General features: G+C 44.4%; 1 protein-coding gene across 3 annotated transcripts in view; it reads right to left on the bottom strand.

The window, feature by feature from the left end:
- Positions 1–722: 722 nt before the first annotated feature.
- Positions 723–14,428, bottom strand: part of dnajb2 (DnaJ heat shock protein family (Hsp40) member B2) — a 74,806-nt gene continuing 61,100 nt past the window's right edge. For all 3 annotated transcript variants that reach the window (XM_073046224.1, XM_073046225.1, XM_073046226.1), the window contains exons 9-11: positions 5,556–5,768; positions 1,108–1,160; positions 723–960 (exon numbers count right to left, since the gene is read on the bottom strand). In XM_073046224.1, the coding sequence (XP_072902325.1) occupies positions 1,132–1,160; positions 5,556–5,768 (242 nt within the window). In that variant the 3' untranslated portion in view covers positions 723–960; positions 1,108–1,131. The remainder of the gene's footprint in view (positions 961–1,107; positions 1,161–5,555; positions 5,769–14,428) is intronic.

Raw genomic sequence — 14,428 nt, 5'->3', positions numbered from 1 at the left:
CAAAAGACTGATAATCTGAACAACACTTCCATAGATCCTCAAAGTTGCCATGCAGGTTGATAGGGCTGTTATGAAGGTGTATGGCGTGTTGCCCTTCACTAGTTGGGAGATGGAGCTTAAGAGCCACAAAATAACGCTGCACCTCTATAAAACCCTGGTTTAACATTTGGAATATTATGTGCAATTCTGGAAGCTTTAAGAGAGGGTGCAGAGGAGATTTACTAGGGTGCTGCCTGGATTAGAGAGCTTGTCTTATGGGGATAGGTTGAGTGAGCTCGGGCTCACTCCTTGGAGTGAAGAAGAATGAGAGGAGACGTGATAGAGGTGTACAAGATGGTAAGAGGCATAGATAGAGTGGACAGCAAAGACTTCTTCCCCAGGGTGGAAACAGCTAATTTAGAGGGGCATAATTTTTAAGCAATTGGAGGAAAGTACAGCGGAGATGTCAGAGGCAAGTTCTTTACATAGAGATTGGTCAATGTGTGCAATGCCCTGCCAGTGGTTGTGGTGGAGGCAGATGCATGAGAGTCATTTAAGAAACTTTTGGATAGGCACATGGATGGTAGAAAAATGGAGGGATATGTGGGAGGGGAGGGTTAAATTAATTGCAGAATAGTCTACACACACAAAATCATACATTCTTATAAAGGGCAAGAAACGAAAAAAATACAAACACTGACCCATCACACCACACTCCTCCACAAAGCATCAAAAGACAAAAATTCAGAACAGAATATTTCATTAAACAGTAAATAAAGCATATACATAGTGTACTTCAAATTGTCCAATTTTCAAACACGCAACGAACTTTATACATTCCAAGTTAAAGTGCTCCTGTATAAAAAGTAGACGGAGAGACAACATTTTAATGAGTGTTACAATACTGATTGGACAGCCATCACAAGCACCGTATTCCAACTACACCTCGTTTGTGTTAGTTTCCACACTTGTTTTCCAATCCTAGCGAAGGTTTCGGGAGTGAAATCGGACGGCATCAAGCAGTGAAGGAAGAGATAAGTGAGATGGTTACACATACGTACCAATCAGTGCCAATAAACAAGGGATGAATTGAATAAATGTTAATAATATAGGAAATGAAAGCATTACCTGCTGGAAAATAACTGTTGCTAGTCACCCTGAATAAGCCTGGAATTCTGTGTCTAATAAAGAGAGGAAAGAGTGAGAGAGTGGGAGAAGCTGTGGTTTGAAATACAATTCACTAAGCTGTGCATCTGGTGTTTAAGTTCTGCCACCTAAGTTAGGTGCAGTGCAAATTAATAACTTAGCAGAGAGTAACATAGTCTTCACCATGCAAAATGTGAAGATTATAGGGTTGGTAAAGTTCCTCCCATCAACCTCTACCTGAACAGGTTAGATAAAGTAAAACTTGCCCCACATTGTCTCAGGAGGCATGCATAGTAAGGGCTCGATAGAGTCTAAACCTCCCTTTAATCCATCCCACCAACACTCCCAGGGTCAGACACAGAGTGATACTCCCTTTTCACTGTCCCATCACACACTCCCAGGGTCAGACACAGAGTGATACTCCTTTTACACTGTCCCATCACACACTCCTAGGGTTGGATATGCAGTCAATATTCCTCTACATTGTCTCATCACACACTCCTGGTGTCAGACACAGAGTGAAGCTTCCTCTATACTGTCCTGTCACACACTCACAGGGAAAGGACAGTATGTGATGGCCAAGTTATTAGATATATTTAAAGTGGAGATGTTAGGTTCTTGATCAGTGAGGGTGTCAAAGGTTATGGGGTGAAGGCAGGAGAATGGAGTTGAGAGGGTTAACAAATCAGCCATGATGAAATGCCAGCACAGTCATGGCCCAATTCTGCTCTTATGTTTTATGGTCTTAGATGTAGAGTAAACCTCCCTCGGGGGTGGTGGGGAAAGGGGTGTACTTCTGGGGCAGCTCACTCACCTCTGGTCCCCCCGGACACTCAGCTCTCACTTGTGGCTCCAAGTAGTTGTTTGCATGCGACAGCGGCCACACCCCAGTAAAATGCTTCGACAAGCAGGCTAAACCAGGTGAGGGTAGCCAGCAGCCTCATACCCCGATGAGTGAGGGACCTGCCTGCCCCAGCACGCAAAGTCTACGGTGAGATCAAATGGCCAGGTACTGCTGCGCTCCGTGGCGAGTGAAGGGCATGACAAGGCACAGAAGGCGTCGTGCTCCTCCACTGCAACCAAGGAAGACTCCAGTTTGTAATGCTTGCTTGTACCACTGGACCTGGTCTTCTGAGGTCAAGGGAGCGGAAGTGCCCCAGTGCAATAGCTTTTCCAATTTAAAATCACTGCACAGGTTTCCTGTTGCCACTGGGCACGACAGACAACAAACATAAACCTCCCTCTACACAGTTGGTTTTAAGATCAAGATCCTAGAAATGAGGATCACTTCTAGGACCTGACTCTTAAAATCAACCACACACCAGTTACAGACACAATGAGCTGAATACGCAAACACTGAAAAGCCAGGGACGGTATGGTTACATAACAGTTAGCATAATGCTTTAGAACACCAGCAATCGGGGTTCAATTCCCACCACTGTCTGCAAGGGGTTTATGGAGAGTCATAAAAAACCACAGCATAGAAACAGGCCCTTCTGCCCATCTAATCTATCCAAACCCATCCAAGCTTCTCAATGTTGAAATGGAAATCGCATCCACCACTTCCACTGGCAGCTCACTCTCTCACCACCCTCTGTGAAGTAGGTTCACCTCAGGTTCCCCTTAAGCATTTCACCTTTCACCCTTAACCCATGACCTCTAGTTGTAGATTCACCCAGCTTCAGTGGAAAAAGCCTGCTTGCATTTACCCCTTCTATACCCTTCATAATTCTGCATACTTCTAACATATCTCCCCTCAAACGTCAATATTCTAAGCACTGAAATTCTAACCTATATTCCTCAGGTCTCCACTCCCACCAGCATCCTTGTTAAAAAGACTGAAGGAGTACAGAGAAAATGTACATCTTTCCGGTAGGTAGGTGCCCAAACCTACACAGAATACTCCAAATTAGGTCTCACCAATACCTTGTACAACTTCAAGATAACATCCCAACTCCTTTACTCAATACATTGATTTATGAAGGTCAATGTACCTCATGTTTCTCACACTAGTCTGCAATCTCTGTACAAATTTGTTCCATAAACCCCACGGACTGTTAGGTGATTGAAAATATAGCCTCATTAATGTAGTCATACCTTTCTTAGCCCCCAGTTCCTTCCATAAAGCCTCACTAGATGAGTTCTCCAGTCTGCCCTGACAAAGAACTGCAGTGACAATTTCCTTGAGTGGCAATGTCACCCCTACTGCTCTATCAACGGAACACTGGAATATTGAGCTGCCAGTCCTGTCCCTCCTGTAACCAAGTCTCAATAATGGTCATAATATCATAATTCCATGTGTTGATCCATGCCCTGAGCTCATCTGCAATACTTGTTGCAGTGAAATATATGTAGCGCAGAACATTAGTCCCACCATGCTCAACCTTTTGCTTCAGTTTTGAGGTATTAACATCTGTCTCCACAAGCACTCTACTATCTGTTCTGGCACTCCGGTTGCCATCCCACTGCTACTCTAGCTTAAACACCCCTGTGCAGTACTAGCAAACCTTCCCAGTAGGATATCAGTCCCCCTCCAGTTTAGGTGCAAATAGTCTCTTCTGTACAGGCCTCAACTTCCCTGGAAGACAGCCCAAAGATCCAAAATTCTGACACCCTCCCTCCTATACGAATTCCTTATCTACATGTGAAACTATGATCTTCCAGTTTCTGGCCTTACTAGCATGCAGCATGGGTAGTAATCCTGAGATCACAACCCTGGAAGTCTTGTCCTTTAACTTAGCACCTAACTCCATGAATTCTCTTTGCAGAATCTCGTTCCTCTACCTACCACGACCTCTGGCTGCTCACGCTCCCACTTAAGAATGCTGAGGATTCGATCCGAGATGTCCCACACCCTGGCACCTGAGATGCAACATACCATCTGGGAATCTTGTCCTCATCCACGAACCTCTTTTCTGTTCCCCTAACTAATCAATCCCCTATCACCACAGCTCGCCTCTTCTTCCCGCTTCCCTTCTGAGCCACAGAGACCTGACCGCTGTGGCTTTCATCTGTTAGGTCATTCCCTCAGCCAACATGGTAGGTATACCTGTCGTTGAGGGGGATGGCCATGTAGCACATTGCAATGGCTGTTTAACCCCTTTCGCCCTCCTGAGTGTCACCCAGTTTCCTGTGTTCTGCACCTACCTCTCTATATGTCCAATCTATCACCCTCTCTGCCTCCCGAATGATCCAGAAGTCATCCATTTCCAGCTTCAATTCCTTAACATGGAGCATTAGAAGCTGCAGCTGGATGCATTTCCTGCAGGTGAAGTTGTCAGGAACACCGCAGGTCCCCGTCTTCAATATTCTACAAGAGGAGCATTCAACTATCCTGCTTGGCATCCCTACTGCTCGAACAGTACAATTATAAAGTAGGAAACAATAAATAAACTGAAAAAAAATCTACAACTTTTCACCTTCTCTCACTCAAGCCTCCCCTCATTGAAGCCTCAAAGAGCTAAAGCCTCAAAAGATTGTAAGTTCTCCCCATGAATGTGCAGGCTTCCTGTGTGCTCCCATATCAGAAAGATATATGGGTTAGGGTCAGAAAACTGTGGGTACTCCACGTTAGCATTGGAAGCGTGGCAACATTTGCAGGCTGCCCCCCCACACATCTTCTGACTGGGTTTGCTGTGGACACAAACGATGCATTTCACTGTACTGTATATTTCCAAGTTTTGATGTGCATGTGACAAATAAAGTTAATCTTTTATCTTTGGCTAAAAAAAAATCCTGCAGCAACTCAGTCGAAACTTCTCTTGGGATTTTAGTTTAGATTAACACTCAAGATCCAAGATTCATGATTTACTGTCACTCTTCAGTACGTGAGTGCAAGGGAGCACAAAATTAGTGTTTCTCTGGATCCGATGCAGCATTAAAAAATAGAATAAGCATGAAGAATACAATAAATATTAATATACAAGATTAGCTATTTATACTTACTGTGTTTTTATTTTGTTCTTTATGCTGCATTGCATCCAGAGTAACAATCATTTTAGTTCTTCATTATTTTTGTGAACTGAAGAATGACAATAAACTATCCAGATTCTAGAATTTTTAATCTTGAGAGTGTTAATCTAGATTAACAAAATCCCAGGGAGGGGGGCGGGGTATAAGCAGCAAAGGTCTATTCACTTTATAGATCAATTTTTCTGTGTCCATATAAGCAAGGCTTTGGCAATCTGGGTGTTGGGCAGGGGGAAGGAGATACAGGGCAAATACTCAGCTAATGAGACACCTCCAACGGCTCTTTTTCTTCTCTGCCTCCTCCTCGGTAGAGGAGTGCGGTGCCTCAGCCGACGCCCCTGGATCCCTGGCATGTTCTGCCTGGCTTGCACCCCCGGGACTGGCATTACCATCTCTGCCCCCCGACATTTTCCTGGTTTCATGGGCCTGGCGGAGTCTTCTTCCCCTCCCTCTGCTCCCACCTGCTCCTCGCCCCTGGGCTTCCATCTCAGACAGGCTGTAGGCCATCGCCAGCTGGAGGGCCTCATCTTCCTCATCGTCATCATCCGCAAAACCATAGGCAAGGCGTGGGTCCATGGAGTCCTGGGCGCGATCCCTTCGTGAAGGCTCGCCCTGAAGTTGCTGCTGTTCCCGCCGGCTCAGCTCCAGAGCGAGAGCCATCTGGTCTTCCACACCTCAAAGTCAAAAGAAAACTTATTAAAGCTCATGCACTCAGAGGCCACTTTATCAGATGCACCTGTACACCTGCCCGTTAATGCAAATGTCTAATCAGTCAGTCATGTGGCAGCAACTCAATGCAGAAAGGTATGCAGACATGGTCAAGAGGTTCAATTGTTGTTCAGATCAAACATCAGAATGGGGAAGAAATATGATCCAAGTGACTTTGATCATGGAATGAGTGTTGGCGCCAGAGTAGGTGGTGTGAGTATCGCAGAAATTGCTGATACTTTGGGATTATCATGCACAGCAGTCTCTTATCCCAGGGGTTCCCAACCTTCTTTATGCTGTGGACTCCTACCATTAACTGATGGTCCATGGACCGCAAGTTGGGACAATCCTGCTCTGGGGTTTACAGAGAAAGGTGCAAAAACAAACAAAACAAAATCTAGTGAGCGCCAAGTGAAACAGTGTTACTCTAGGGCCAAGGTGCAAAACACAATACCAACAGTCACACACAGCACAAGGCACAGGTAGAGCAGATAAGACAGCAGTAAAATAGAGCCACACACAAAAAAAATCCAAATCCCTGAGTCCATGAATGTTGCAATTATCTGCAGATGACAACAATCCAGTTTGCTTCCACCGGGTGAATACTGCATGGTGGCACTTGCACCACCCTGGCTGCCACACCATGCGCCTCCAACGCCTCTCCCCGCCTGGCTGAAAACAAGCGACACCATGGCTCGAGGCCTAGTCCTCCTTACGACTGAGGCCACACAGCTCCCCTGCTGCTGGTCTTCCCAATTAACCAGTGAACCGGTCTCGCAGCATTCCATGTTACTGATGTCCAAGAGGGTCTTGCGATCACAAGAAACGTGACCAAGACAATCTTCCACTGCTAGACTGCACACCACATCCACACACAGACTCCAACACATCTCTGTTGCAGGCAGCAGCACGACCCGCACCAAGACCCGCACCAAGACCAGCTCCTTCAGTTTCTCCACCAATGAGCAACTTGCTGATCGGGCAGACCCGCAGTACTTTAAGCTCCTAATGTCCAGCAGGGTCTTGCGATCATAAAAAATATGATTAGAAAAAGACAATAACATCTTTGGTTGGCCCACAGAAGCCTCTGCGCTGAGTGAGTCTTACTGGAATTAAAGTGGCCACTGAGTGTGTATGTTACATAGAACATTACAGCACGGTACGAGTCTTTCATCTCACAATGTTGTACTGTGTAAGTTAATGAGGCTGTTTAGAAGGTATGCGGCGTGTTGGCCATTAGTCAGGGATTGAGTTCAAGAGCCATGATGTGATGTTACAGCTCTACAAAACCGTTATTGCACCATTCTTGGCATATTGTGTTCTGTTCTGGTCACCTCATTATAGGAAGGATGTGGAAGCTTTTGACAAGACACAGAGGAGATTCATCAGGTTCTTGACCTGAAACGTCGACTGTTTATTCTTTTCTATTGATGCTGCCTGGCTTGCTGAGTTCCTTCAGCATTTTGTGCATATTACTTTGATTTCCAGCATCTGCAGATTTTCTCCTGTTTACCAGGATGCTGCCTGGACTATTCATTTTCTTGCAGGCATTTACAAGGTAATTAAAGGAATACGATAGAATTTACCAGAAAATTATAGAAAATAGAACAGCACAGCACACTACGGGCACTTTGTCCATGGTGTTCCTCCTACATAGCTCTCTATTTTTCTATCATCCTTGTGCCCATCTAAGAGTTTCTTAAATGTTCCTAATGTATCTTCCTCTACCACCTCTTCTGGCAGGACATTCCACACACCCAAGTCTTGCTGTGTAGAAAACATATCTCTCACATCTCCACCCCAACACTTTCTTCCAATCACCCTAAAATGATGCCCCCTTGTATCAGACATTTTCACCCAGGGAAGAAGTCTCTGGCTATTCACTCAATCTATGCCTCTCATAATCTTATACACCTCTATCAGAATCCCCTCTCATACTCTTTCTCTCCAAATAGGAAAGCCCCATCTTGCTCAACACACAAGATAATATCCCTAATCCAGGCAACATCCTGGTAGATCTCCTCTACAACCTCTCTAAAACTTCCACATAAGAACATAACAAATAGGAGCAAGAGTAGGCCATCCGGCCCATCGAGCCTGCCCCGCCATTCATTAAGATCATGGCTGATCTGTCCGTAAACTCAGCTCCATCTACCTACCTTTTCCCCATAACCCTTAATTCCTCTACTATGTAAAAATCTAACTGTTCCTTAAATATATTTAGTGAAGAAGCCTCAACTGCTTCCCTAGGCAGAGAATTCCACAGATGCACCACTCTCAGGGAAAAACAATTCCTCATTCCATCCTACATCTTCTCCTCTGAATCCTGAGGCAATGTCCCCTAGTTCTAGTCTCACCTACCAGAGGAAACAACTTCCCTACTTCTATCTTAACCATCCTGTAATGAAGGAACCAGAACTGAGTCAATATTCCAAGTGTAATCTAATCAGGGTTTTATAGAGCTACAACATTCTTGAACTCAATCTCCCAACTAATGAAGGCCAGCACACCATATATTTCTTAGCAACCCCATCAACTTATGTGGCAATTTTGAGGGTTTATGGATGTGAACCCCAAGATCCCTCTATTTGTCTATACTGGTAAGAACCCTGCCATAAAACTTGTATTCTGCCTTCAAATTTGACCATCCAAAGTGCATCACTTCACACTTTTCTGCCACTTCTCAGCTCAGCTCTGCATCCTATAAATGTCCCATTGTAACCTATGACAACCTTCTACACTATCCATAACTCCATCAACTTTCATGTCATCTGCAAACTTACCCACTCTCCTCATCCAAGTTACTTATAAAGGTCGCAAGCCATTCACAGAAAAATGTAGATCAACAAAGACTGACAGATAACCAATGTACAAAAGACGATGTATTGTGCAAATAAGAATATAACACTGAGAAGATGAGTTACAGGGTCAGGAAGTTGTAGATTCACTTCAGAGTTGTGATGAGTGAAGTTATCCACACACACCTGGACAGGGCAGACCAATGGAGAACAACAGCGTCTGCTAGCCAGATCCCACTCTGCACCATGCTCCCAAGTCTCAGCGTCAAGATGTCCCACCCCTGGATCTAACCGTCCACCCACACCTTTCAAGGTAGACAACCTTCACAGCAACCCTCTCTGCATCAGAAGTCCTGCCCACAAGATGGGATAAAGATCCACCACATTGCAAAAATCCTGCATACTTACCAATCAACCCACTGTGAAACCACAGCACAGGAACAGGCTCTCTGGCCCTTCATGTCTGTGTCGAATGGAATAGTCCTAGATAGAGTGAACATGGAGAGGATGTTTCCAATAGTAGGAGAGTCTAGGAATACAAGACACAGCCTCACAATAGAAGGAAGTCCCTTAAGAACAGAGATGAGGAGGAATTTCTTTAGCCAGAAGGTGATGAATCTATGGAATTCATTGCCACCAATGGCTGTGGAGGCCAAGTCATTGGGCAGGGTGAAAAGCATTATCAAGGATGCATCTCACCCTAACCATGGACTTTTTACTCTCCTCCCATCCAGTAGGAGCTACAGGAGCCTCTACTCCCGCACCAGCAGGCACAGGAAGAGCTTCTTCCCTGAGACTGTGACCCTGCTGAACCCCACATCACAGCGCTAAGCAGTATTGCACCCATATCGTACTGTCACAGTACTTTATATTTGTGTGCTGTAGTACTTACTTTTTATTCTCAGTTATTCTGTAAATAACACTATTCTTTGCATTTCTGGTTAGATGCTAACTACATTTCAACTGCTTTGTATCTGTACTCAGCACAATGACAATAAAGTTGAATCTAATCTAATATTTAAAGCACAGGTTGATAGGTTCTTATTCAGTAAGGGGGTCAAAGGAAACAGGGAGAAGGCAAGAGAATGGTGTTGAGAGGAAAAATAAATCAGCTATGATTGAAAGGCAAAGCAGACTTGATGGGCAGAATGGCCTAATTCTACTCCTGTGTTTTATGGTCTTATAAGTTAAAAGGTCAATATAACATTGTGGCCCAAAGGTCCTGTTCCTCCATGGGTCCACCTAACAGTCTGTTAAACGCCACTATCGTAACTGAGTCTACCACCACCACTCTTGGCAGCCTGTTCCAGGCACCCACCACTCTAGGGGTGAAAAAATGTCTGGTACATCACCTTTCTACTTTCGATGTGGAAGCTTTAAGGAGGGTGCAGAGGAGATTTACCAGGATGCTGCCTGGATTACAGACAGTGTTTTATGAGGATAGGTTGAATGAGCTAGGACTTTTCTCTTTGGAGCAAAGGATGAGAGGTGACTTGCTGTACAAGATGATAAGAGGCAAAGTTAGAGAGTGGACAGCAAGAGACTTTTTCCCCAGGGTGGAAATGGCTAATACAACGGGGCACAATTTTAAGGTGACTGGAAGAAAATATAGAGGGGAGGTCAGAGCTAAGCTTTTTTGTACAGAGAGTGGGGAGTGTGGAGCATGCTACCATGGGTGTTAGTAGAGGCAGATACATTAGGGTCATTTAAAACTCTTAGGTAAGCAGATGAATGATAGAGAAATGAAGGGCTATTTGAGAGGGAAGAGGTAGATTGATCTTGAAGTAGTTTAAAAGGCTGGCACAACACCGCAGGCCGAATGACCTATGCTGCATTGGGTGTTTTATGTTCTAACCTAACCCCCTGTGTTAGCTACACAGTGACAATGGGTGTTGGGGAGGTGACATTATTAATCAGCAAGTTAGTTAGATACCACACTGGAGTCACTAAGAAGACACCAGAAGCAAAGTGGAGGTACAGGAGCCTGAAACTCCACTCAACAACTTAGGAACAGCTTCTTTCCCTCCTCCATCATATTTCTGAATTTCTGAACAGTCTGTGAACCAATGGACACTACCTTGTTATGTTTCTCTCTATTTATTAATTTTCATAAACAATTTCAAGACATAGATCAGTGATAATAAATCGGATTCTGATTCTAAACTAAGCTAGTAAATTTGTTTATTGTCAAACATACCAAAGTCTGTCTTACACAATATCCATACAAAATAATTCAGTAGAAGGACAGGTGATCCTTATATCCTCAGAGGGATCAGAAGTGGAGAGAGTGAGCAATTTCAAGTTCCTGGATGACAATATCTCAGGAGGACCTAAACTGGATGCAACAGATCAATGGAGCTATAAAGAAGGCAAGACAGCAGCTATATTTCACCAGGAGCTTGAGGAGATTTGGTTTATTAACTATAACACTCAAACTTCTGCAAATGTACAGTGGAGAGCATTCTGACTGGCTGCATCAGCATGTGCTATGGGGGTTGGTGGGGGCTCCTGCACAAAATCAGAATAACTTGCAGAAACTTCTGAAATTAGTCAGCTCTATCATAGGTACCAGCCTCTGTAGTATCCATGACATATTCAAGAAGCAATGCCTTAGGAAGGCCGTGTCCATCATTAAGGATCTCCACCACCCAGGACATGCCCTCTTCACACTGTTACTGTCAGGAAGGAGGTACAAGATCCTGAAGGCTTCAGTGATTCATGAATAGCTTTTTCCCCTTTGTCATCTGATTTCTAAATAGACATTGGACCCACGAACACTACATCATTACATTTTATTTCTGTTATTTTGCATTACTTATTTTAATACTTCATGTAATTTTTTCTCTATATTTATTTACCATGTATTTCATTGTACTGCTGCCATAAAGTTAACAAATTTCACGACATATGCCAAAGATATTAAATCTGATTCTGATGCTCACTCCTCAACACCAAGAGACAAACAGCGAGCAGAAAGGAACTTGTTAGAAACTCATCCCACTGCTCAAGTTGAAATTGAACGGTTTTGAAAGGGGAGCAGTGTGTTAGTCAACAACTTGAGATTGTTGGATGCTTTAATAGCACACAAAAGCAGGGTCAAAGAGGAAGGTTTTAAAATGCCTTTACAGCAGAGAGGAACAGAGGGAGTTCCAGAGCACAGGGCAATGTACCAGAGATAAAGATCAAGCTTGGAGAATCCCTCAAAAAGCAGAGTCACTGTCAATGATTACCCTTCAGTTGATCAGAGAAGCCATCACCAAGTTGTGTAATCATTTCTATTCACATGACCAAGAACATCACAAACAAGTCTTGTAAAGATAGGTTGAGCAAGGTTAGGGCTTTCCCAGGGTGGAAATGGTGAATTTGAGGAGGCATAATTTTATGGTATTTGGAGGACAGTACAGGAGTAGTAGAGGCATTGGTGCGCTTTCTTGGCCATATTGGGCCAGACCAGGATATTGGTGATGCTCATATCTAAAAGTTCTCAACCTTACACCACTGATGTAACCCAGGAAGACATGCACTGTCCCCTTTTCTGTAGTTCTTTCCTGGCACTTTACAGCACCAAACATTAGCAGCCACTTATCAGCCCACACCTGTGGGTTGCTGTACATCTTGCTGCAGACAGACATAGATTGCTTCTTGTACTGAGGAGTTAGGTAAGAACTGATCATTGTGCAACCATCCACATGAGGATCAATATTTCCATTTGTGACCTCATGAAGTTCAGGAAGGTCACTGATGAAGCCGGATAAGCCTAGGTCACTGTTCTGAGGAACTCCTGCAGTGATGTTGTGAGGCTGGGATGACTGACTTCCAACACTTTGAGCGGTGGCAAATCGGAGATCAGAAGCCTGAGAAGACAACCCATTAAGCAGGAAAAGGCAGTGACTCTCAGCAGTTTGCTGCTTTGAGCTGCAACAATCCGCATCTTGGATTGATTGGCAAGAACAAATTTAAGCGGAGTGGCCATCATCGGAATGGTCAGAGTTAGAGCGGAGATCTTTTAGGCTTTAGCTCTTCGAGGATACAGCAAGAAGAGGCTTCAGTGAGAGAATGCAAAAAAGCTGTAGGTAGCATTCTCTCCACCCCCACCCCAGTTTATTGTTTGCTCTTCTTCAGTTAGAACAGTAGAGATGCCAGGAGGGGTAGTGGAATGCTCCTCTTGCGGGATGTGGGAGGGCAGGGAGACCTCCTGTGTTCCTGATGACTACACCTGTGTAAGTGCATCCAGCGGCAGCTTCCAACACTACACTTTAAGGAGTTGAAGCAGGAACAGGATGAACTCTGGATCATGTGGCAGGCTGAGTGGGTGATAGATAGGACATATGGAGAGGTAGCTACAGCCTAGATGCAGGACACAGGAAACTGGGTGACAGTCAGGAAGGGAAAAGGGGTTAAACAGCCAGCGGAGAGTACCCCTGAGGCCATTCCCCTCAACAACAATACCACTTGATACTTTTGGGAGGGTTAACATAGCAGAGGAAAGTCATAGTGGTCAGGTCTCTGGCACAGAATCTGGCTCTGTGACTCAGAAGGGAACGGGGAGAAGAGGTGAGCTGTTGTGATAAAGGATTAATTAGTTAGAGGAACAGAAACAAGGATGAAGATAAGATTCCCAGATGGTATGTTCCTCCAAGGTGCCCAGGTCTGGGATATCTTGGATCAAGTCCTCAGCTTTCTTGAGTGGGAGGGTGAATAGCCAGCAGTTGTGGTCCATGTAGGTACCACTGACATGGGTAGGATGAGTGATGAGGTTTCTGAATAGGGAGTTAGTTGCTAAGTTAAAGGGCAGGACCTTCTGGTTTGTGATCTCAGGATTGCTACCTGTGCCACCTGCTAGTAAGGCCAGAAATAGGAAGATTATACAGTTTAATGTGTGACTAAGGAGTTGGCAAAGGAGGGAGGGCATAAGAATTTTGGATCATTGGGCTCTCTTCCAAGGAAGGTACAGAAAACTGGAGGGGGATTAATATTCTAACAGGAAGGTTTGCTAATGCTGCACGTGGAGTTTAAACTAGAGTTGCGGGGGATGGGAACCAGAGTGCCAAAACAGTTAGTGGAGAGGTTGTGGAGACATACATTGGTAAAACCTCAAATTCAAGAATCAAAAGATTGAGCATGGTGTAACTAGTGTCCTGAGCTGCACATATTTCAATGCAAGAAGAATCATAGGAAAGGCAGATGAGATCAGGGCATGGATCACCAGCTGGAATTATGATATTGTAGCCACTAGTGAGATGGTTGCAAGAGGGGCAGGTCTAGTAGCTCATTATTCTGGGGTTTCATTGTTCTAGAAGTGACTGAGAGGGAGGAATTAGAGGAGGAGGGGTGGCATTACTAGTCAAGGTAACTATCACAGCAGTGTTCAGTCAGAACAGACTACAGAATTCGTCTAGTGAGGCATTATGGGTGGAACTGAGAAAAAATAAAGGTGTGACTATGTTAACGGGCCACCCAACAGTCTGTGGGATTTAGAGGAACAAATTTGTGGAGAGATCACAGACTGCTGGAAGAAACACAAGGTTGTGATAGGAGATTTTTATTGACTGGGTCTCCTGTACTCAGGAAAGTTCCTTTAATCAGTACGTAGAAATCCCAGCAAGAGAGTGTGCAACGATTGATTGCTATTAGTGACAGAGCCGGTGACAGAAGTTTGTGCATCTAGACACTTTGCATCTAGTGATCACAATGCCATTAGTTTCAAAGTAAATATGCAAAATTATAAGGTCTGTTCCAAATGTTGAGGTTCGAAACTGGAGAAGGGGTAATTTTGATGGCATCAGAAAGAATCTGGCAAGTGTGTATTAGGACAAGCTGCTTTCTGG

Source organism: Hemitrygon akajei, chromosome 5, assembly GCF_048418815.1.
Source record: "Hemitrygon akajei chromosome 5, sHemAka1.3, whole genome shotgun sequence".
Classification (NCBI taxonomy): domain Eukaryota; kingdom Metazoa; phylum Chordata; class Chondrichthyes; order Myliobatiformes; family Dasyatidae; genus Hemitrygon; species Hemitrygon akajei.
Note: the sequence above shows the minus strand (reverse complement) of the source record. Positions and strands in the feature narration are given on the sequence as shown.